Source organism: Carassius gibelio, chromosome B20 (genome assembly GCF_023724105.1).
Source record: "Carassius gibelio isolate Cgi1373 ecotype wild population from Czech Republic chromosome B20, carGib1.2-hapl.c, whole genome shotgun sequence".
Lineage (NCBI taxonomy): Eukaryota > Metazoa > Chordata > Actinopteri > Cypriniformes > Cyprinidae > Carassius > Carassius gibelio.
The window spans coordinates 25145534-25171632 of NC_068415.1; the positions used below are offsets into that span (position 1 = coordinate 25145534).

The following is a 26099-nucleotide window of genomic DNA, read 5'->3' on the forward strand; positions in this document are numbered from 1 at the left end:
CTAAATGACACTGCGGTGAGCCAGCGAAATTCAATGGTTGAATATTCACTACAGAATTATGAGGCTATGGCTGCTCACTTTCTGACATTAATTAGTGGAGTACATAGCCGGTGGGCACCATCTGATGTCTGTTATATAAACACTGTAATCGTCTCTGATAATGGCTCTATCCATGTCATTAGCTGTCATAAATGCACTTCCTCAAGGGAATTCATAAAAACATGCTGTTGAATACATCTAGATATCTAAGTGGCAATACTGGGTTTGCTCTTGCAGTCTTTTAGACCTGGATCAAATTCTCCTAAATCACCTTCTAATACAGAGGTGTCAAACTCAATTCCTGCAGAGTTTAGATTCAATCCCTATTAAACACACATGACCCAACTAATCAAGTCCTCCAGGCTTATTTGAAAACTACATGGTATGTGTGTTGGAGCAGTGTTGAAGATAAACTCTGCAGGGCTCTGGCCCTCCAGGAATTGAGTTTGACACCCTGCTCTAATGTATTCCAGTGTATTCCAATGAAAAATTGCGTAAACTCACAAGCAAAACTCAAAAAGACAAATGAAGCAGCAAAGAGAGTGCAGATGTCAGGTACTGTGTTTGCTTCATATAATTGTTTTATTGATGGAAGAGTAGCTGTGCTTTTTCATTCTCAGCACTGAGTGCATTATAAAACAAATTCAATTTAGCTGTAAAGCAGCTCAAAAGAAGATAATGGTATCATTATGTGACTCACTTTAGTTAAAATTTAGTCCCCTTCCGATAGTGACAGTGCAGTGAAATTGATAATATTACAGAATACTATCAATCAGAATTTTCATTTTTTGGTCACCCTCAGGCTCATTTAATTGTGATTATGTGCTAAAAAAAAAAAAAAAGTATATAAGCTTAACATTTTATTTTTAATATGGGGAATGTACTGCATAGTGGTGAAGAGCCATTTACTCTCTCTTAGTCTGGTTTAACTCCAGGGTAGGGCTGGATTAACCATATGCATATTCAAGAATACACCCATGTGCACACAAATCAGTCTTTTCACACATGTACACAGTCGCCTGCTCCTGGCAAGTTCAGTCCAACACTCACACACATCTTCATCACATCTGTCTAAATCCTCAATCAGGCTTGGGTAGCTCCACTGCTTTAAACCCACTCTAAACCTACACACAATCCCAGAGGCTTGCAGGAGCTGCCTCTAAACTGTCTGTCCTCATTCTGTGGGCAGCTCGCGACAACATTAATCACCAGATCCTCCAATCATGGACATCACAGCAACTGTGCTGTGCTGCTGAGTGAGGTAGATCCTTCAGGGTAACTACTCAAGTCACATCAACAGTCACATCCACAAGCCCTGCAGCCCAGTCGTACTGATCTGCATTCATCAAGAAGATCAAGTCTTTTTATACACAACTCCTGGTCTGGACTCTCGTCGTCCCTATACTGTATTAGTACGGTTATCCTCAAACAAAACTCAGCAAATGACTCAAAATGCAGCATTTCTTTTGGTCTTTAATGAGCCCAAGAGGATGCACATTTCACCTCTCTTCTTTTTATGAAAATAAAAACCTTTGTAATGCAGAACTACTCTATTACTGCCTCCTCAGAGTGAAACACTTATGTTGTATTCCTCATTTGCAAGTCACATCAAATAAAAGCACCTGATAAATAAATAAATGCAAAAAATGTTGATAAAAAGTGAATCCACTTTTCTTCTTTCTACTTTGTCACTGCTATGCTGCAATAAACTTCTCCACTGAGATCTTCAGGGTTCTCCTCATTTTTTCTCATGTTACAATTATGCATGGCTCAAGCCCCGGTAGATTACCACTCGCGACGCCTACAATGTATCCAAGCACAGAAGCTGAGGCTTTTATACTCAGACTGTCTTTGTGACCGGACTGAGTTAAAAAGCTTTTAAGTTGAGGAAAAAAGGACCTGCAGTTTGAATCCAGCCCTCGTCCTCATTAGTGACTGCCACTAAACCTTTAGACACCCAGCCACAGAGGAAGAAGGAGAGACCGATTCTTGTGGAAGGACACAGCAAGAAACAGGAAGGCAGAAAGAGAAGCAGTGAGTCATCACAGAAAGAAACAGAGCAGTTGTGATGAGCTAAAATGATTTCAGCTCATCTGTGAATCACAACACTGAGTTTCTCATGCTTCAGACACCGATTTTGAGGGTGTTCTTCACATACTGTACAATCTGCAGTTGTTACTGTGAACACGTAAACATTTGTTTTGCTTGGTATAGATGTACTGTAGGTTGATTCAGTGATGTGAATAATATTTCTGACTTTAAACTAGTTAATTTAGATCTTATTTCTAGTTTACCACTTTTTCATTGCAGTACTTCCTGAATGTTTTCATGTTAGTATATGAAACCTCTTTGCCCCCTTCTTGATATTAATATACAGTAAATGTCTTTAAACCAGAAGCAAGATTGGGAAATTTGTTTACTTAAGTTAAAAATAAATAAATTAAGTCACTAAAAGTGGTTCTTTGAGTCGTAATCATAGGGGTACCACTTTAAGTGCTACATAGCACCTATATTTTTAAAGATTAACCACCCCAAAGAACCGCTAAAGAATCATGACATGTTCTTTATAGGTGCTACAGAGCACTTAAATTGGTTCCTCTATGATTATGAGACAAAGAACCTATATAGCACCTCAACTACCCCAAATAAACACTGAAGAACCAACTTTGATTTGTGGGTGTCCTGAACGTTTTTTCCTCATTGGCATGTCATTTTTCAGACTTTGAACATCTTATTTATTTTATTTTTATTACAATACTTTTATTATATTAGTACGGAGCCCGCACATGGCATGCAGGAAAAAAAGTAGGCTAAATCATGCGCATAATTTACTATTTCGTTCCCTCGATTGATAAAATTGTGTACACTGTTTATAAATCGAGAGAATGAATTAGTAAATCATTTCAGAACATTCAGGGAACGAATTAGTAGATTGTGCGCACAATTTATTTATTTTATCTTGAATGTCATGTCAGGCTCCGTATATTAGTGATTACAGTAACTATCACCACATTTCTTAAAACGCTGCCCATTTATCTTTTACTCTCTTTATTCACCTGTCTGTGTATTATTGTTTACTGCAGTTGTTAAAGCTTCGGTCACGAAGATACATTTCCTGTGTGTGTAAACATACTTTGCAACAAATCTGATTGTGATTCAGTCAAACAGACTGTAATTCTTGTTTTCATTTCAATCCCCACACCCACCAAATATAATATAAACACATAGTGAGGGTGGTGTAGATCTACCTTTGGTTTCGGTGACTGATGACACCTCACTCTCCACTTCCTCTTCCTGTGGCAGCTCCTCCACCTTCCGAACTTTACAGGGTCGACCAACCCTGAGGGAGAACATCATCATGACATCATCAGAGCGAGACACACAGGCAGATGGGATATGTGACAGCAACTCTGTTCAGAGTAGAGCACAGAGCACTACCATACTACTCTTACTATGCTGTATGTAGAGTGTATAGTTTGCAAACTACAAACTGACTACAACACCCTAGGGGCCCTATTTTAACGATCTGAAACGCAAGTGTCAAAGCGCGAAGCGCAAGTAACTTTGTGGGTGGGTCTCGGCGCTGTTGCTATTTTCCCGGCGGGATAAATGGCTCTTGCGCCCGGCGCAAATCTAAAATGGGTTGGTCTGAAGTAGCTTCATTATTCATAGGTGTGGTTTGGGCGTAACGTGAAATAAACCAATCAGAGCGTCATCCAACATTCCCTTTAAAAGCAGGTGCGCAAGTTCCATTATGGATTGCTATTATTATGACGTATTTACCAGGCGCACGCCAGGAGCGGTTCACAGCCGAGGAGACTGATGTTCTTGTAAGAGCAGTGAAAGACAGAGAAGTTGTGTTAAGTTAGATTTATGCCTATTTTTTCATATCTTCGTGGCACACCACAATGATTTCCGTCATCTCACGTGTTAATATTTTTTAGTGTAACAATTAATGATTTGCAAAAATAACTGTTGCATCTGTGTAGATTACATGAGCAAAGTGTATGCACGTTGTGCACGCTATACATTATGGTCAAGCATGCGCCCTTAAAATAGCATAAGGAACAACGCGCAACGCGCCACTGACTTTAGACTAGGTTTTTTCTGGTCAGTGGCGCAATTGTTTAATGGAACAGCAAAATAGCACCAGGGATTGTTTGCGCCGGAACACGCCTCCTTTTTTGCGCTGAACTGCCCAGGGAGCGCAAGTTCATTCACTAGTTTAGCGACGTGCTTCTGTGGAGGGAAAAGCGCGATTTGCGCGGGTGCAAAATAGGAATGACACATGCGTCGGTGTACAAAGTCAATTGCGCTGGGTGCAAGATAGGACCCTAGGTCTGCATGTGATATGAAAACTGGACAACACTCAGTCAATTACATATGCACATGGAAAATCTTTTGGCATCAGACTGTAGGCGGTATGAAGCATATATTGTACATTATGCAGCAAGCTAGGATACCATTTAGAACGCAGCTTTGAATGGTTACAGTGTGTTGAGCAAGACTACTGCAGCTCATTTAAGGATCATCTATTCTGCATGTGCTGATGTAGTATTTAGTATTTATTACAGCCAAGGTATGATTTTGCATACATTTTGGGTGTAATATAAAGCAGATTATGCAAATCCTTTCGATATAATAAACAGAAATATCTCAAAGATATTGTGAACAGCTGAACAGGAGAGATACAATCTCAGTACAAATGAACATGTATCTTCAGAGATGTTGTTTAAAGCATCTCTGTCGTGACACAGTAAGCAATGGCACAACCTTCCTGTGTAAGACATCGCAACAGTTTGCAGCAACATGTTTGGGTGAAAATAAGGCTTGTTGACTAACAGATCATTATGTCAACAACACAACTGAGAAAAATCATTTTACTCTGAGTAAATAATGAATCAGCCTGTTAGACAGAGTCAAGGACAGCTGTGTGTGTGTGTGTGTGTGTGTCTCCGTCCAGACCTGATGTTTTTTTTTTTTTTTTTTTTTCATAGACAATTAAGTCTTTGTTAGGAGGTTTAACTGCAATGTGACATTATCTTGTCAACACATTTTGCCCTGAAATTCTCATTATGGCAATATAAAACAATTCTCATTACTATTATACATAATAACTTTTTCTCATTTTATTTAAATTGTAAAATCATAATAGTTTATTTTGTTTTGTTGTACTTAACTCCTTTAAAACCACCTAACATTATCGAATTAATTGCTGACCAAAGAAGTGGTTCAGACTGTGAAGCTTTAGGTGGTGTTGATGGAGGCAGCTGACTCCATCTATGTTTTGATCATTGATCTGAATCCAATCCAGACAAAATCTATTTTCTTTTCTTTCTATTTTCTCAGTGTTTTTTCAAAATCTTGCATTTAATTTATTTATTTTTTTTTTATTATTATTAAACACATTCAAGTGCCGATAAGAATGCCTTAGACTAAAATAATTTTTTTCCTTTTTTTTTTAAATTAAACTATAGTACAAATAATATATTTTAAAAACATTTGTTTCCTACTGAGCATAGTTTAAACCTATTAACATTTTTACTAACGTATCAGACTTACCGATAAAACATTTTTAATTAAACTTTGAGTACTACTTGTGCACAAAACACATTTCTTAATATTATGTTTACATATAAGGAACTCGCGCACACTATCTTAACTTGCAAAATACAATTTTAATCACACAAACATCAGATGAAGGTCGAGTGACCGAAACATTGGTGTGATTAAAGTTTTTCACAAAAGTACAACTGCAGCCATAAATATGCAAATGCATTTGGAGTATACTTAGTATGTATATTTCACATATATTTTAGCATATTTATTTTGCACTAGGGAAAAGCAGAAGCTCTGTTCTTTTGTTTGCTATATTTTATGTTCAGATATACAACTAAATATTCTGGGGGCAATCAAAAATGCTGGAGATGGCTGGCAGCTTAAAAAATAAAATAACGCTGGCAGGGAGAGAGTTAATTAATTTCACTTTGTTACATTAATGAGAATAGCAACATACAAGTTAAATTTTTATGCCAAATGAATCACCAAGAGTGTCTGAGCCTAACCTTCGCTTGGTCTCCGTGCCGACGGGCTTCTTTGGTGGCGTTTCCATGGCAGCGCTTGCCGTGCTGGGTTTCTCGGGGTGTGATGGGGCAGAGGTGACGGGTTCGCTGGAGAAACAGAGGCGAGACGGTGATAAATGAACACATCACTGTGAAAGAGGCAAGATGTGATAGTCTTCTGTTTTATCTCAAACAGCACAGGTGTGTTGCTCAGGGCCTGACAGGATATGATAAGCAAATCAAGTGCAAATATGCAGATTTATGCTAATTTATTTACAACAGCAAGTGTTATACTTCACTGAGCTCACCTTAAAATAAACAAGTAAGTACACCATTCAAATTTCAGATTATAATTTGAGTGGCCACTTATGTCAAATTTTATATTTGATTTTATATCTATTTTCCATTTATGCCCACTATTTGCTATAAACGTTTCTTGCACCAAAAATGCCTTAATTTGGTAATGGTGAATGTCTGTACAGTATGTAACCCTCGTCCCTTGAAGGAGGGAACAGAGATGGTTGGTGACAGACGAATTGTGATCTCACCTGAAGCCCAATCATCTTCTAATGTAAACTAAATGAGCCAATGCACATTGGCATGCGATAATAGCATCCAGCTGCTGCATGTCATGACAAGAGCATAAGTAGGCAGCAGGTGCAATGCATAATCTGGCATATTCCCGTCACCCCATGGCGGTACAGCAACTGTGATGACGGGACGTCTCTGTTCCCTCCTTCAGGAAATGGGGCTCACTTACATAAGTGAGACGTTCCCTTTCAGTAGATCACTCCTAGTAACGTAACATTGGGATCCCTGACTAAGCCACCGTGGGGCAGAAGATAGGGCAGGGCTTACGTGGAGAGTCTCTATTACTATTTTTCCTCTATATTCATACAGTAAGGCTTATTGGATAACACTGGGAAAGCGAGTCCTTTCCAGGGACACTGTGGAATCCACATCCTGCTCGCAGGGAGGTATCATATGGAGATTAAACATATGGACTAGGCATTAAAGGCAGTAAAACATATGGAATGTCTCTGAGGTGGCTCAGGCTATATATTCACTCTTTGTTTACCCGCTGTACACTTACTTTTTTTTTCTTCCCGACCCGACCGTTCCCTGCTAAATTTAGATCTCGTTTCCAGAATCTCACATTTAAATTTTCTCTACTGAAATAAACCGAATTAGTTTAACAAATAAAATTGTAGTCTGCTCAAAATTGAATGTTATTTTATTTTATCTTGAATTTATTATTGACTTTAGTTTGAATTTATATTAATTAATTTTAAAGGGGTCATATGATCCGATTTCAAGTTTTTCTTTCTCTTTGGAGTGTCACAAGCTCTTGTTGCATAAAGAAGATCTGTAAAGTTTCAAAGTCTCAAATCCAAAAATATATTCTTTATCAAAGTTAAGCCACACCCTCTAAAATGGCTCATTTAAACACCCCCCCCCACATGTCTACATCACTATTTGGAAATATTTGCATAATGCCGACCAAATGTTCACGCAAAGAAAGAAGGTGTGGTTTCAGTAACACAGTTAGTGCTGAAGCAGCCATATCAGGGAGATGTGTGTGTATCTAGATGAAAGCAAAAGGAAGCAAGGAAGCAAGAAGGAAACAAGATGCATTAAGAGCTGGGTGGTGAAAACTTTTGGAATTTGAAGATCAAGGTAAATTGTACTTAATTTGTGTCCCGGGAAACATACAAGTATCTTCTGTTGCTTACGAAAGGCAGAACTAAATGGAAAAACATTATATTTCAGCAAAATAAGACAAATTTGGCCATCTTCATCGTGTTCAAAAGTTAGCTCTTAATGCACCTTGTTTCCTTCTGGAGCGTCAGTGAATGTTTGAATCTTTTTAAATAGTTGTGTTTGAGTCCCTCAAATGTCCTCAGTCTGAAAAGATGTATCTCAAAATCATACAGTCACTGCTGGAAAGGGTTCAAATATGCAAAGATGCTGGAAAACTGAAGAATGTGCAGGAGCTTAAAGATTTTTCTGAAGAGCGCTGCTCAGTTTAACTGTTCAGAACAAACAAGGGACTCATGCACAACCATCACAAAACAGAAAGACAGTCGAGGATCATCAGGTAACAGAACACAGTACTAAGAACCAAGGGTTCCCAAACTTTTGAGTGGGGTTATTTTAATAATTTCAGCTATTTTTTTGTCTTGTGGACTAAATGTTAATATCTTTTATGTACAATATCTTACTCAGGACAGTACTAAATAAAATATAACATGCATTTAGTATGATCTCTCTTATTTTTTGAAAATTACTCTCATTTTCACAGATTCTGCAAAGGTGCCCAAACTTTCGATCCCCACTGTATATATATATATATATATATATATATATATATATATATATATATATATTAGGGTTGGTAATTTAACACGTTACTTAGATTAATTAATTCTGGAGAAAAACAACGTGTTAAAATTATTAACGCATTTAATGCACTTGCCCCGCCCCCAGACCTATGTGGGTCATCTGCAATTTCATACAGTCGTTTGATACAGCAGCATTTCATTTTTTAAACCATGTTTTGAATAAATTTGGTGAACCATTTGGTGCATTGAACCAATGGCCATAGTTGCGTTGGCTCTGAAGTGGCGCTGCACAGACCGATCTGTGTTTGACATCAAAGTAATGGGAGCGCGATTCAGAAGCACAAGGAGTCGTCTGCTCTCTAAAGCTCTTGCGGTTCTTTGATGTCACACACCGGTGATAAATAAGACATTTATTGAAACATGGTGTCTGTCAGCTAAAGGCGCAGCTCGAAAAGGAAAGACAGCTTCGTTAATAATAACAGCAGTCCTTTAGTTTTAATGCATCACAAAATGCCACTCTTGTCTCCTTTCTGCTGTACACACAGAGTTATAATGAAACAGCTTGTTTCTGCTACTGTACCTTTAAAACTATGTAAAACTTTGAACTGCGTCCTCTAGGGGCCGCTATGGGGAACACCTCGTCGTGAGCCGTGTCTGAAGCATACATTGAAAAAACACCAACTTGTTGGCTGGCTACAGCCTCTGACGTCACTACCGGGGCGATTATAAACAGGCACCGGGAGAACACATCATTCTCTTCTTTGTCTTCACTGACTGTTCTGTTTGAAGCGTGCATCTGAAAGAACTGCTAAGACCAAACTTTCTCTGTATATCACGGCAACTACTAGCAAGTGTTTAGACAATGTGTGCATCCGTGTCGGAGTTATTTGACACCCGATGACACATGCGATCTTTGCGTTATTTGTTTGGGTGAAGAGCACACACACGATGTCTTTGAGGAGGCAATTGTGAGCGTTTTTTCAAGGAAAAAAAGCTCCGCTCTCGTTCGTCTCTCTTCCGAAAAAAAAAAGAAAAACAGGCAGTCATCTGCTTCCCGCGGTTCAGGACCTGTCACTGCTGAGGCATGGAGGAGAATGAGCTCGTGAGAATACAGGTGGATCTGTTTGAATGTTTTAAAGAGGGATTTTCCCTTTCGCACTCGTAATGGTGGCGGACAAGAGAGCCTTGGGATGATGATGTTATATCTTTAAAACTATCTGATACTGAGTTAAGTGCTCTGGTGGTGGTGGTGGTCCTCCAAGCATATCAGGCTGATCTGCTAAGAGACCTGGATGGAGGCAAGGGCCTTTCTCCTGATCAGGTAGCCGCGCCTCATCACGGACCTCTCTCCATGCTACCAAGCAGGCCGCCTCCGCCATGGGCGGGACTAGGGCGGCCATGATGATAGCGGAGAGACGTGTGTGGATGAACCTGGCAGACATCGGGAAGAAAGAAAAGGCTTTCTTCTCGATACACAGGTTTCGCCTTCTGAACTTATCGGTATTTCTGTTGAGACGGTGATCGAGGAGACGAAGGGAGACGAAGGCGCGCTCTGCTGCTTTCAGATCCTTTGTTCCACGAAGGTCCAGGTCCGAGCCCGAACAACATAGGGGTCCTCGGCTGTCTCTATCTGAGGATCAAAGACGGGCACAGAAGGCTAGTGTTGCGAAACGCGCTCCTCCCCCACCTGCGGGTAGGGGTGAGAGGAATCGTGGCTTAAATGGGGTTAAGCAGAACCTAAAGGATGTGATCCAGATGAGGCAGCGTTCTCATCCGAATAAGAGTGATATCGAAGAATCTACTCATTCCCTTCAGGGATTTTTTACTTCTGCTTTAATCCTCCCCTTCCTAATTCCCCTGTAACCACCAGCTCTCCACCTGATCAAGGTTAGATCACAGGCTTCTGCGGGAGCCTACTTGATCATCAGGCCTGGCACAGCACTGCAGGGAATTTCATGGATGTCCGGCCAGGTCACCCCGAGGGGTCTCCTGGCGGCTTAGTGGTGCTGTCGCATTTAGCGGGAAGTGGAGGTGGCAGTTACAGAAGTCTTGTTGAATATGCTGTCTCAGGTGATGCTCCCCTTGCCTGAGGTTTGTAAAATGAGCTTGCCTCTCCTGTGCGATTCAGCACCTCTGCGATGCTAAGGAACCTTTACATACACACGCTAAGACTGCGCACTTTCTTAAATCCTGTATGGTAAGGGTTATGCGCTCCGCCTCGTTCCCTCTGTTGAGATGATTAGACCTTGGTTCCTTGGCTTCATTCAGCCAGTGTGTATTTATTTATACACTTCAAGCATCGCTTCCCTCAACATGAGGGGCTATTTGGGCAATTCTCATGGTAGTTTAGCAGCACCCCCCATTTTCCAAAAAGGGACGCCTATGAGTGCGCTACTCTGAGCTCGGAGTTCTCCTCTCATATGAGACTGAGTGTGGCGAGTGGGGCGGGGCCGAGAGGCGTGGGAACGAGGAGTGAGGCCAGGTGTAGTGATTGAAGATGAGCTGCACCTGCGCCCCACCGCCAGTATCGAGTCCCACGTAGGAGATGGAAGGATATAAAACTGGAGCGACGACCGTGAAGGACGAGAGAGGACCAGGCCTGGGACATTATTTTATGTGTTTGCTTTTTATTTATGCACACCAGTTGTCCGTGAGGGGCTGGTGCGCCGTTTTGTATTTATTTTTGAATTATTAAAGTGTTATTGATTGTGCGCCGGTTCCCGCCTCCTTCTTCCCGATGATTAGGAAGTTCGTATCGTTACAGTGGTGCCGAAGCCCGGGAGAAGGAGGGACGCGCTGCTGAAGATCCCTCGCCGCTGTGGTGAATCCACGGTGCACTCGAGCAGGCGAAGTATGTGCCGCCATGGACGCTCGAGGCGGTGGGCTGGAGCGAGTTGCCGGGGACGGGCGAGCTCGCTGCCGGCCGCCCACGATATGGAGGGGCGGCTGCCGTCCGTGAGGGAGCGGAGGAGTCGGCGCCGTTCGCCAGGGGGCCGGAGCCTGCCGCCTCCGTGATGGAATCCGGAGGGGCAGGGAACGGGGGACTCCCGCCGCTGCCCAAAATCGGAGGAGCCGTCGCCGTCCATTGAGCGGCGGAGGAGTGTCGTGCCATCCGCCGAGGGCCGTCCAGTGCCACCGCCAGGCACCGCGGAGGAGATCACCAAGCTGGTGGAGGGCCGAGCAGCAGTGCGTCTGGGAACCGGAATTTTTTTTTTTTCCTCTCTCCCCTCTCTCGTCCTTGTCGCTCCTCCTTCCATCTCCTTTTCTCTCGCCTCTTCTGTCCTACCCCCAGGTTCCCGCAGCTCCCCGTGAGCGGCCCCCCCCGGAGGGAGGGGGGGGGGAGTAGAGCGCAATCTCGGGACTACCCCCCGGCCTGCGAGGGGCGATGGGGGTTTGTGGCGAGTGGGGCGGGGCCGAGAGGCGTGGGAACGAGGAGTGAGGCCAGGTGTAGTGATTGAAGATGAGCTGCACCTGCGCCCCACCGCCAGTATCGAGTCCCACGTAGGAGATGGAAGGATATAAAACTGGAGCGACGACCGTGAAGGACGAGAGATGACCAGGCCTGGGACATTATTTTATGTGTTTGCTTTTTATTTATGCGCACCAGTCGTCCGTGAGGGGCTGGTGCGCCGTTTTGTATTTATTTTTGAATTATTAAAGTGTTTTTGATTGTGCGCCGGTTCCCGCCTCCTTCTTCCCGATGATTAGGAAGTTTGTATCGTTACACTGAGTTCTCAGTTTTTTCTCCAGAGCGCTCCCGTATTGTTTCCATAGATCGAGTTGATGACTCTCAATCATACTGTTTTGAGATGCAACATTGCATCTATGAGCTGCTCTATCAGAGTGCTACGAGAGCCCCTCCTTAGAACAGTATTTGAAAATCAATTCTATGGTAAGTGTGCACGTGAAGTCTTTGCACACTTTCTGAAATGCAGACTGTAGTAAGTTTGTGTGCTAGTATTCTCCATTCTTTATAAAATCCTATATGGTGAGAGCTTCGCACAGTTGCTTCTAGCCCTTTCTTGAGTTGCTAAAAGCCCCTTTCATCTTGGGTGCCACTCCACCTATGTTTCCTGGGATACCTATCTAAACAGGGTGTTGCTACTAGAGAACTGTTAAGACAGCTCTTTCAGCAAGCTTATGCATAAGTTAGCGGTAGCCCCTGTGTGACAAACAAGACTTGGTAGAAAATGTTAGGTCCTTAGTCGTGTCCATTTAAAGGAATCTTCAGCTCTACCCTGGACCTAACAATGAAGTTGGGTATTTAGCTTAGACCTTTGGCCATAAGGGGTACTGTCACAAACAGCCGTCTAAACATCCCAGGGGCAACTCCCGTGGAAATGGTAGAGTTGGTACTTAGTGCTCGCCATGATTCTGGCCTGCAATCCCCTCAGCATGGCGGCTTGGGTATACTGTTCCCCATACCAGCCCATAGAGGACGCAGTTCGAAGTTCCCTTGAAAGGGAACGTCTTAGGTTACGAATGTAACCATGGTTCCCTGAGTAGGGAATGAGACACTGCATTCACTAGCTCCCTGCCATGCTTTGGATGCAAGCTTCAGACGAATAAGTGAATGACGTGTTCTCCTGGTGCCTGTTTATAATCGCCCCGTTAGTGACGTCAGAGGCTATAGCTGGCCAACAAGTTGGTGTTTTTTCAATGTATGCTTCAGACACGGGTCACGACGAGGTGTTCCCCATAGCGGCCCCTAGAGGAAGCAGTGTCTCGTTCCCTACTCAGGGAACCATGGTTACATTCGTAACCTGAGACGTTTTTTAGTTACTACTATGTCCTTCAGAAGGCATAAAGTAAAATCAATTTACATGGATCTTCCCGTTCAAAAGTTTACACCCCCTGCTCTTCATACATTGCACTGCCTTGTTGAGCATCGATAAACATGTGCAGCTTTTGTAATAATTGAGATATTAAGTCCCTCAGTGTGGAAAGATGGATTTCAGCATCAAAGTCATGGTTGTGGTGTGATAATCATTCATCTTTCCCAGTCAGTTCTGCAGTTTGCTGGAGTGGGAGCTGTGTGTGACACACAGTACTGTACATCAAACTATTATTTAAGGGGTTTCCCATCATTAGAGCTCTATAAATATTTCAGCAGAACCCATCATAGAAACGAACACTCACTCATTAGCGTCAGCTGAAATCTCTGCGCTTGGTTCTGCTCTGCGTGGTCGACCCACTCCGCTTCCCGGCATCTCTCCGCTCAAGCGATCCGGCAGAACCGAGTCCTTGTTAAGGTTGATATCAGAATACGGGCAACCCACAGCACTGAAAAACCAGGAAAAACTGATCAATTTAAAAACATTTAATCTATCATTGCAGTTCAGTAGCTGCTTTGTAGCTAGCCATGGGTCTTAAAGTCTTGATTCATACTTTCACAAAAGGTCTTAAATAGGAGTCGAAAGTCTTAAATTCATAAAGTCATGGCATTCAATTATGCATGTACTAACTATCATTTATTCTGAGTATTGCTCAGTTGGGCAGTGTTTCCTGATGAAAAGTTAATAATTTATTATAAAGAGTCAAATTAAAATAAATGGGGCTGTTTGATAAATCACGATCATAGCTGATTCAATTAAATAACTTTAGAGTCTTCTGCACCTTGTCTTAGAGTGAAATACAGCGCTGGGTGATGATCTGGTGTTTTTGTCAACTTGTTTTACAAAAAATAAAGAACTAAAAAAAAAAAAACATTTGGGAATGCAATGTGGATTAAGGCTTCATTTATTTTTTACAGTCACATAATCTGCAATGACACACAAATTTAGTATTCTGTTAAAATAAAAGCTTGACTGTGTGAATGTTTAGAAATAATTTAAGACAATGTTAATATAGCAACTAATGTTACAATGTTGTGTAATTTAGAAAACTATATTATAATCCATTTTCATTTTTTATTTTTCAATACAATTGTAATTTACAGCAATATGTATTCTGTGTTCAGTTTATAGTTAAAATATTAATTGTTATTGGTCCTGTTGTTTTATTGTATTATTATTATTATTATTGTAAATTATACTCATTATTTTTACAACATTATTTTTAATATACTTAAAACATCAGCAATATAATAACACAAAATTCATCTATAAAGTCAAAATAAATGACTAAAAAATGTTGTGATATCATGTAGTGGCACGTGTGAATGTGCTGTTAAATCACTGAAATAGTAACTTAAAATTTCAGTTGGAAATTAAAGTAAATAATAAAAAAAAATATTTTCTAAGGGGTTCAGCTGGCAAAAAAGCTTGGTAATCCCTCGCTTAGAAGTTATTACAAATATGAATCAAGTTTGATTCGGTAAAGAGTCATTTTCCATATGAGCTTTGATCAGTATAGGTTTCTTGCCCTGAAGTGATTTTTCTCAGACTGACTGTAAAAATAGAAACATCAGAGAACAGACATGCAACACCTTTCCTGCTGATCTGATGATTAATGACCATTTATCATTAATGGGGAAGAAAATACTTTCCACATGTTTGATAGACCTTGAGAATTAATGTAAAGATCATTTGTTTGTTCACAATTAAACTCCACAGAGCTACCTTTTAATTTAGGGCCCCATGAAATCGGTTTTATTTCCCCCTGAATTCTGTCTTCCATTTTATTTTTTCCTGAATTCTGTGTTTTATGATTCAATACAAATGTATCATTAAAATGGTGTCTAATTAAATGAATTAATAAAACTTCAACAATTTATTCAGTCTTTTTACAACTACACATTGCATTATTTGTGTCAAATAATAGGCTGCTCAAAAGTTCTGTATAACAATTAATATTTATATTTAATATATTTTAAATAACTACTAACAATAAGAATTATTATTATTATTATTTGAGAATTACATTTTAGTATACAATCATAACACATTTCTGTCATAATTTGTTCAAGTTAAACCAGACTTTCAGACAGGCTGCCATGAAGATCTTTCAGTTTCAGTGTCTTAGTAGTTTTCTCAAAGTAAACGGTAAAAAGCTTGTGACTCTCAGAGCAGATCTGTAGATGATGATCATGTGTGTTCATCTCGCATATATTGAGATGCAGACGCACAGTGAGCATTATGTGTGGTTGAGTTCGTGTATCAGATGAAGCCATGCCATTCATTCACACAGACACAAAGATCATGCAGATTCAGCCTATTAGCATCACATGATTATTTGACAAACAAGAACCCATGTCTCACAAGCACATCTGAGCTTACAGTTGCAATATTCCATACACAGCTTTTTATCTCTGTTGCTTGGTACTGACTATGCAGAAGATGGAGAAATGCATGGATATGCAAAATGCCTTTTTTTTTTTTTAAGTACAACAGAGAATGGCACGTGTACAAATTTTATGCAGCATGTCAATTTCTGCTGAAGGTAATTGGAGATATAAACTGAAAGTGAGTTGAGAAATGCACAGTTTGACTAATTCATACTTTAGCAATAGATGTTCATTTAGTATGAATAACATCAGAAACAAACTATTCTGGAGTCTGCATGAACTGTATCATGAACCAGTGGTCTGCTGCAGTCTTTTTAGGCACCCTTAAACAGGGTTCAAATGATCGAGATTATTCAAAATCTGATGTCAAACACAAAAACACACGCACAGATTCACACTGACCTGTGGTGTCCAGAGTAGCGGGCTCCTTTGATGTGACCCACTCCCTTACAGCCTGGTGTGGGACAGCCGCCCTGCTCGGACGTCTCGAACATGTCCTGAGGAGCTATGAAGAAACCACACGTTATACAGCATCCTCACTCGGGATCCACACCACCAGCTAACACATGGAGCTGTCAATGACTGCTTGTGATAAGTGATTACACAGAACACACATGAGCTTCACCGAGACAAAATGGAACAAAATCAAATGTAATATAAAGATGTGGGTCTTTGTAGTGTCCCTTTTTTTTTTTTTTTACATGAAAGTCACATGACAATATTATTATTATTTTTTTACTTTTGAAGAGTTCAGATGCAAAAGCCTCTGTGCCATCTGAAATTTGTTGCCAAACACTTTCAATCTCCAAGTAAAATATGAAAATCCTTTCTAAAAGCAATAAAAAAACAAAACAAAGATCAAAGTAAAATATATTTATTTTGTGAAATGATTCATATCCATTTTTATACAAATTATTATGGTTGTGTCTAAGTTGTGAAGTCATTTCTGCAATAATGAAATATGTTAATAAGATTTAATGTACTTGTTTACCAAGGAGACAACCAAGATAGAGTAATTAAACTTATTAATAGAGTACATATAGATTTATATGGAGAGTGTATATTTATAGAACATATAGAAGACTCCTAGATTCTGATGGGTATATTCTCTTAGCCTGGTTTCTCTCTCTTTTCTCACACTCGTTTTGTTTCTCAGTAAGTCGGTCACATCCTGATGCCAGCTGCTGATTTCTAAACATTGCTCCGATCCGTTTCCATGGACACAGAGGAAGGGAACGAGAGGAAGATTATCAGCAAGACTGATTGGAGAAAAGCTCATTGTTCAACAGCATCCTCTGCAGCTAATAGAAGATATTGACATGAGAGGAAGAGAGAGGACTGTTAGACACCCCATCCCTCTTCTATACCCACATCATTCTTTCTCTCTCTACCGGCTACAATTTTCCATGAAATGAAGAGGAAAATGGCTGTTATTAGAGAGTCTGAGGCAGTCTATTTACAGATGATAGAGAACGCTGTTTGAGAGGCCATTAACTCCACGTTTAGGGCTGGGATTGCAGTATGTTTCGTCTGAATCACTGAAACATCTTGCTGTCAGTAATCTCTCTTTCTCTCTCTCAAAACCTTCATCTGTGGAAAACACATTTGCTCTGCATTATACACACTGCACAAAACAATCTAATCTTAGTTTCTTGTTTTGTTCTACAGGAAAATATTAATTAGGATCATCTCCATGCGTCACACAAAGTGAATGAGAGGAACGATGAAGTCCAATAGCATCAGATGTCAGCATCTTGCACAGTATTAATATGTATATAAAACAAATTGTCCATTTTAAGTAGATGCAAAGGTTTCTTTGATATTTGCAGTACTGAATAAAATATACTTTGTGCATTGCCCATCTTATCCATAAGAATACATGTGATGCTGCCTTCAAATCAAAGCCAAGTGTCTTCTGCAGCAGCCGTTCCATCACGAGCGTGTCTCTTAGCTGAAGTTAGTGTTAGTGAAATCTGTCTGTACTCACTGATGGGTGGCTGCAGGGGGTGTCCGGTTTTGGCGCACCACCCGGCGGGATGAATATCTGGGCTGTCTGCATCGATCCAGTAATCATATTCATCTGTCCAGCCATCAAAATGGATCTGAAAGAGAGCAATGCAAATCACTCTTTTACAATGCTATAAAACAATAAAGCTGTGTCTTAAGGCTATAAAATCTAGAAAAGAGGATGCTGTCTGTATTGGCTGTGACTAAGCGCAGTGGGTTAAGATAGAATACCAGATGTTTTCCTGATTTTTGGAGAAAATTAAGTACTTTATTATCATTATTATTATTATTATAGGCAAAGAAAATGAATCAAATAAAAATTATGTTATTTAACAAGTATTTCTTCTACTCAAACCTGTTTTGGAATGTTAATAATACATATAAAACTAAACCAACAGTAGGTGTCTGAACTCCCCATCCTATTTGACCTTGACTCATTCATTCAAAAGATTCATTCAAAAAGGCAGATTCATTTAGAAATGATGCTAGTGACGGTTGTCTTTATGAACGGGGCCAATGAATCACTGACTCAAATGATTTGTTCAAAAACACAGAATCATTCAGTAACAAAACACACTGCTGCTGGAGATGTGCAAATGTTCTACTGCAGTGAAACAGCAAACAGACAACACTGTGACTAAACCATAACTCACTCACAGTAAGACTAACTTGTTTGCATAAATCTGTTGCATAAAAATAATTCACTTGAAATCGCACTGATATTCAGGAAAACAACACCCTTACTCATGTGATATTATTTAAATAATGTGATACAAATATAAAAACAAGAGCTCTTCCATAGCATTCTAAAGCTTTATCCTGTAGAGACTCTCAATATGTGGTTTCGCTTGTTGGTTTTTTTCATTTTCTTTTTGCAAAGTGAGTTACATAATGTCAGCTCGCACATTATTAAAACAAAAATTATGATACTATAGTGGAAAACAAATATCGCACACCCCTATCTTAGCTACTTTTCCATCATAAACTGTCTAGTGCATCACACGGTGTTGTTTAATATTGTACACTTTCCTAAAGCCACGCGTTGAGATAATAAACATACCGGTCCAGCTTACAGAACAAATACATTTCTTGCCACTTCTCCTTAAGTATCTGCTATGTTATTTTAAATATCGTCTAAGGTTACATATGTAACCCTGGTTCCTCGAAGGAACGAGACGCTGTGTCGAGAATGTTTGGGGAACGCGTCCAGCGTGACGGGAGGGCGAGACGTCATAGGCGGGTGACGTCAGAGACCAGGAAGCATAAAAGCATGAGCGAAGCCGGATATCAGCCTCAAAGGATGAAGCAAGCGCCAGCCAGAGATGCCGGAAGTGTGGCACTGCGACGCAGCTCTAGTTCCTGAAGAGAAACGTCTAAGGTTACGTATGTAACCCTGGTTCCTCGAAGGAACGAGATGCTGCATCGCAGTGCCACACTTCCGGCATTGCGAGAACATTTGGGGAACGAGAATGGGACTTTCCAATCTCTGCCCAGTGTGGAAGAGCACAGGTAAAGCAAGAGAAGGAGAGGAGCCTGACAGAAATTGGGGACAACCCGTCCAATGCCAAACTTTGGAAGGAAGTGAGTCTTGACCCCCAGGACAGGGGAGACCAGAGGACTCGAGACTTAGGACAGCATCCTGATCACCGCTTAGCTTAAGCTTCTTCTGGCCGGAGGCCTCAGCCTCAGCGCACCATGGAGGAAACATGTAACCAGAGGGTTTCTGCTCACTGACTGGCCACCGAGAGGGGCGTGGTAGGCCACCATGGCCACCAGGTAGACCTTCAAGGTGGAGTGGTTCAACCCTGTGGAGAGCCTGCAGGAACTCCAGCACTGTACCATCCGGGCAGTTAACTGGGTCGAGTTGGCGGTCTCCGCACCAAGAAGTGAAAGCTTCCACTTCAAGGCATACAGTTTCCTCATTGAGGGAGCTCTGGATTGGAGAACGGTCTTACAACCTCGGTTGAGAGACCAGAAGCTAAGAGTTGTGCCTCCTCAGAGACAACACATACAGCCTCTAAGCTCCATGCGGGGGCACACCCTCCGCCTGCAAGAGGAGATCTCTCCTGACGGGAACCTCCCATGGAGTGCCGTCAAAAAGAGAAATCAGGCCCAGGAACCATACCCGGCCCGTCCAGAACGGGGCTACTAACAGCAGCTCGACTGCAGAGCAATCAGGGGAAAAATGTACAGATGAAGCCTCGGCCATGTCTGTACCATGGCGTCCAGCCCCAGTGGAGCTGGATGAGTCAGAGGAAGCCAGAGGGGACAGTGCAATGTCTCTCGAGTCGCAAACAGATCCATTTGAGTCTGGCCAACATCTCCAACTCTGCTTCATCACCTCAGTGTAGCCGCCATTCCCCGGGCCTCGGCCCCTGCCTCAACAGGATGTCTGCTCCTATATTAAGATGCCCAGGAATGTGAACTGCTCTGAGCGAGAGGAATTTGTCCTGGGCCCACACAAGGATCTGGTACACTAGTTGTATAAACGGCGTGAGTGCAGAACTCCTTGATGGTTGATGTAAGAGACCACCGCTGTGTTGTCGGTGCACACCAACACATGGTGACCTCTTAGGTCTGGGAGAAAATAACGAAGTGCACAAAGCACGGCCAGCATCTCCAGGCAGTTGATGTGCCATGTCAGAAGGCGACCACTCCACAGACCATGGGCAGGGTGGCCACTCATGACCGCACCCCAGCCGGTGAGGGACGTGTCCGTCGCTAGCATACTGCGGCGACAAGGAGCTCCCAGCACCGGGCCCTGGGACAAGAACCAAGGCTTCCTCCACATATCTAAGGCACGTAGGCAGTGCTGTGTGACCTTTAGCATGCGAAGTGGGTTTCCCCTCAGGGAGAACCCCTTGGTCTTGAGCCACCACTGTAGGGGTCTCATGTACAGCAGGCCAATAGTATTCACGTTGGACGCAGCTGCAATCAGACCCAGCAATCTCTGTGACTGCTTGACAGTGAGTGACCAAACTTCTCTCACTCTTGCGACTGCAGTGAGGATCGACTCGATCCGAGCAGGTGACATACGTGCCTGCATCGTGGCCGAATCCCACACCATGCCCAGATAAGTGGTTCTCTGAACTGGAGAAAGCACACTTTTATTGGCGTTAAGTCTTAACCCCAGCTCTTTCATGTGAGCGAGAACGACACCTCGGTGCCGAACCGCCATCGGCTCAGATTCAGCTGATATCAACCAATCAACAATGTGGTTGAGTCGGGAAAGTGTGGGGTGAGAGTGCAAGGCCAGTGGAAGATCCTTATCGATAGGCTTTTGCCCCCAAAAGCAAACCTCAGGAACTTCCGATGAAGAAGGATGGAGATAAGTGCATCTTTTGATAGATCGTGACACACCAGTCCTCGGACTTGGCCTGTGCAGTCGTGCTAAACTTCAGTCCCCTGACTGAAAGGTTCAAAAAGCACAGATCTAGAAAAGGACACAACATCTCATCCTTCCTCGGAACAGTGAAGTACCGGCTGTAGGACCCGGACTCTGCAACCCAAGGAGGGAACACCTCGATGGTCTCCATTCCTCAGAGAGAGTCTACTTCTGTTCCATTACCAGAGCCTGCTTGGGGCCCACCAGAACTGGATTCTGTGGCCTCTCACTACAGTGTGCAGGACCCACTGAGACACATTTGGCAGTAGTTTTCACGCTGCAATATAGTCTACTAAAGGAATCAGCCTCTCAAGACTGATCTCTGATTGCATCAGCGCAATTAGCTCGGTGCCCTGAAGCGGCGTACCCGCAGGAGACGGCCGAACTAGCTGCTCTGGAAACCTCCTAGGAGATCGCGAGCCTCTTAGCACCGGTACATTTCCGGGCGGTAACTGAGAGAAGCGCTTGCTGGAGACCGCTGCACCCTGGAACACCGGCAGGGTTGGCAGATCGATCTCCTGAGGGCACTGAGGTGAGACGGGCACCGTGTAATGCGGTGTACACCGTTCTTCCCCAGAGGGGCCTGCCCTCCGAGGTCCTGAGCCACAGCATCAGGACTCTCGTAGCTGAAGTCTCCTAAAAACGACGGTCCTCAGACCCACATCGTCTGCTAGGAAGACTAGACCAGAGCCTGCTCGGGGCAGGACCCCGTGAAGTACACTTGGCAGGGGCTCCCACACCGCCATGTGACCTCCTAAAGGAACCAGCCTCGCGAGACTGGCCTCTGGTGCGCCTAGAGCCACTAGCTCGGTTCCCTGAAGCGGTGGACCGGCAGGGGACGACCGTACTAGCTGCTCTAGAGACCTCCGTAGAGGTAGCGAGCCTCTCAGCACCGCTACGTTTCCGGGCGGTAACTGAAAGAAGCGCTCGCTGGAGATCGCTGCGCCCTGGAACACCGGCAGGGTTGGCAGAACGATCTCCTGAGGGCACTGAGGAGAGACGGGCACCGTGTAATGCGGCGTACACCACTCTTCCCCAGAGGGAGCTGGCCCTCAAAACGTCCTAGGCGTAAGGACGTTATGATGAAGGCTATCCAGCGAAAACAACGGTCCGTAGAACTGCTTTCCACTAGAAACGTGTTCTCAAAAAAGAAATCACATCCCTAGAGCCTCTGTACATCTAACTTCACATAGTCAGATAAATGTCATTTTATTCCTTAGAATTAAATGTAGTCAGCAACCAGACTAGTCAACACGGTCTGGTGTAGAAAAACTCAGATAAAAATGAAACCATGTAATACTCGCGCTGCCTCGGCAGCGCTCATGTCTTTTATATATATATATATATATATATATATATATATATATATATATATATATATATATATATATATATATTATTTTATGCTACTCAGTCACACAAACAACATCAATCTCCTTAGAGAAAGATGGATGCTGCTGCGAGCTTTCTCAGAGGGTGAAGAAACTGCAGCGCTGGATTCCAAGCCTCGAGAATGAGCTCTAGATCTAGTGAACACGGGTGGAGATAGGACGAGCCGTCTCCAACCCGTTCGCCAGATCACGTGCGATTCCCGCTATCGCGGCCGCCGCTGTGCCTCGGCAACAGCGCGACCGCAACTGCAGGATCGCATGCACGGACACACTCCTCAGAACGTGCCCGGCGAGAGCGGACCGCTTAACAGCGAGAAAAGCCTAGTCAGCCCCTAAGCGCTGACTGCGCGAGCTCCACTCATCATCAGTGCTGCTTATGTCAATATTAGGCATAATATGCTTGTGCAACTGGTGCTTGTGTGACTGGTACTTGTGTAACTGGCAAGCTCATCGACGCCTTTCCACATCAATCTCCTCAGAGAAAGACAGGCAGCGCCGTCGCGCCCTCTCATCGTGGAGAAAGTACCGCAAACGCTGGCTTCCGACCACCGAGAGCGGGCGCCGGATCTGGTGGCTAAGAAAGAAGATAGGGACTTGCCCGTCTTACATTCCTTCCAGCAGATCCGAAAGCGAGTCCCGCGAGCACAACCACCGTTTCGCCTCGGCGAAAGCGGGACTGGCACCGTGAGAAACGCCATTGAAAGCTCCCTCCTCAAAGAGAGCCTTCTGAGAGTGAAGCAAAGGCTCGCATCGCATCCGTCAACTCCCTCGAGAGCTGACACTGCGCGCTTCACTCTCAAGCAGACAACACACGAGCAGCGTGTGTCCCTACCCCTTTTTTTTTTTTTGGCAGGGAAAAACACACAGCCTGAGCGTTGCCTGCTCTCGCCCAAAACTTCCCTTGATTGAAGCTTTGACAATGGAGTTTATCAGTGGACAAACGACACTAAATAAGACTCACAAACAGATAGCGACTGACACACACACAGAGCGCTTGCTGAAGACACAAGGCTGATATCCGGCTTCGCCGCTTTTTTTTTATGCTTCCTGGTCTCTGACGTCACCCGCCTATGACGTCTCGCCCCTCCTTTGGACTGATTATACATGTTATTCAGAGACGTCATGCTGGACGCGTTCCCCAAACGTTCTCGACGCAGCTCGAGTTCCTGAAGAGGAACTTCTTTTAGACATCTTTAAAATCACAAGATACTTCCCACACCAGCATCATTACAACACAGCTATCATCAGTTATGTGCTGCTGGAGATTTTGGTGCCGCTTGATCCATATTGAGTTTTTTTATTTTTATTGTTTTCTTCTTTAAGTTAAAAATAAAATATTGTTGTGAATACACTTTTTATTTTATTTAAGATAATGTTTTATTTTTTTATTTTACATTATTTCTCAAATCATCCTATGGGCCGAACTGGACACTTTTGTGGGCCGTATGTTTGACACCCCTGATTTAAATGAATGCCAAAGACTGCCCTAAATCGAGACACCTGAGGCCAGGAGAGCCTGTTCCTGTGGGGTCATGTTTTCTTTTTATGGTGACTGCTTGCATGTCCCAACAAATCCCAGATGAGCTGCTAGTGTGGTGATAAATAGAGATTTTATTCTTACATAAGGTACAAACACCCCACGGCACTTCAGATGAAAGCAGGAACAGCTTGGTTACTAGCATTTCAAGGTCCCTCGAGAAGATTATCTTCATAATGCAATGCACATCTCTAGAGATGTTAACGTTTGAACAGGAATCTTAAGGAAACGTTGGCAACGATCAGACGGCTGGCAGGGTGATTTTGTCATATTGTGTTTGAGACTCTCAGAACTCTTTGAAAAGAGCTGCTGCAATCACAACAAAGAGGAGAAAAGAGCAACAGCCCTTAAATGACAGCCTGTCTCCACAACTCTGATAAAACGGGTTCCTGGGAAATCAGCCGGACTGCAGGAACAGGGTGGACTAAAAGGCGAGCTGTGTTTTTCGTGGTGTTCACAGCACAGCTGACAGTCATTATGTGGAGGCTGAGTGGACTGGCTGTGTGCCGCCCATCCAGACCAGACTGGCTTTTGTGATTCACTGTGTGACAGTTTGAGATAAAGAAATGATTCATTTGCATTCTTCTCATCAGTCTCACTCTCTTTTAATCTCCTTCCAGTGTGCATGTGTCCATGTCATGACCACATCCATTTAGCAATCTCATTTTCCTTTAGCTTTGTTCACAACCAGTGCAATTTTAGTATCACTGATGTAATGATACCGTTTCTTTTTCCATTCTTCACTATTTCCACAAAGCTATTGCACAAAGGATTTGACATGGGAATCCATAACTTGTAGTGTTAAACTTTGTTTTGTGTCAAGTTACATTATAAAAGAAACTGAACTATTTTACACTTAAGTTTTAAAAACCTGAATGTTCGCTTTTCCCTCAGTCAAATTAATGTCTAGCACAAATTCCTTCTTCTTCCATCTTTTCCTTGTTATGCATGTATTTCATGTATAAAATTAACCAGAGTCACGTAATACAATACAAATAACATAAAAAAATGCACATATCAAAAACAATATCAACATACTACAAACTTTTAATTGCTTTAATTAATTTATGCCTCTAACAACTGATATATTATTATAGTGTTTTTTTTTACACCTTTAATGAGATTTTACTATATTTTTCGTTTATCGCAAATTTAATTTTTATTTTTAAAGTTTTATCCATGTTTTTTTTTTTTCAGGTCTATATAGGTTTTCATATAGTTTTTTTTTTGTTTGTTTTAGTTTTCAGTTGTAATTATTTTAGTACTACATTTTAAACAGAAATGCGAAAAGATGCCTTGTAAAATAACTGAAATATATATAATATATATATTTATATTTATTATTATTTTATTATTATTAAATGTATTATTATTTTATTACTGGTTTTAGTTTTAGTTAATGATATTAGCTCTAAATCAAACTGCACTTTTTTTACATTTTGTCGCTGAAGATCTACCGATCCTGCTGTATTTTTACAATTAAGACTTTGTTCTACATTTACATTACATTTACATTTAGTTACTTTTATCCAAAGCAACTTACACACGAGGACTATGGAAGCAATCAAAATCAACAAAAGAACAATGATATGCAAGTGCTAGTCTCCTTTAGCTTAAAGCAGTACACGTAACAGTTTTTTTTATTATATAATAAATAAAACTAAAAAAGATAGAATAGAATAAGAATAGAGAGTGCTAGAGTTAGAGGGTAAAATAAATATGGAAGAGATGTGAAGAGATGAAGAGATGTTCTTGAAGATGGCTAAGGACTCAGCTGCTCAGATTGAGTTGGGCAGGTCATTACACCAGGAAGGAACATTTTATTTCGAAGTTCATGAAAGTGATTTTGTGCCTCTTTGGGATGGTACAATAAAGCGAATCACTTGCAGAAAAGCAAGCTTCTAGGGGGCCCATAAGTCTACAATGATGAATTTACTGTAGGTAAAGGGGTCAGAGCCAGTGTGACGTGTACGGGGAAAGTCGTGGCCTGGCGGTTAGCGACTCGGACTCGCAATCGAAGGGTTGTGAGTTCGAGTCTCGGGCCGGCAGGAATTGTAGGTGGGGGGAGTGCATGTACAGTGCTCTCTCCATCTTCAATAACACGACTTAGG

General features: G+C 42.3%; 1 protein-coding gene across 5 annotated transcripts in view; it reads right to left on the minus strand.

Annotated features, from left to right (window-relative positions):
* Positions 1-26099, minus strand: part of LOC127984356 (lethal(3)malignant brain tumor-like protein 3) — an 83080-nt gene that overhangs the window by 14102 nt on the left and 42879 nt on the right. For all 5 annotated transcript variants that reach the window (XM_052586998.1, XM_052586997.1, XM_052587000.1 and 2 more), the window contains 5 exons: positions 17656-17770; positions 16071-16173; positions 13583-13726; positions 6105-6209; positions 3288-3379 (listed from right to left, as the gene is read on the minus strand). In XM_052586998.1, coding sequence (XP_052442958.1) covers positions 3288-3379; positions 6105-6209; positions 13583-13726; positions 16071-16173; positions 17656-17770 — 559 coding nt within the window. The remainder of the gene's footprint in view (positions 1-3287; positions 3380-6104; positions 6210-13582; positions 13727-16070; positions 16174-17655; positions 17771-26099) is intronic.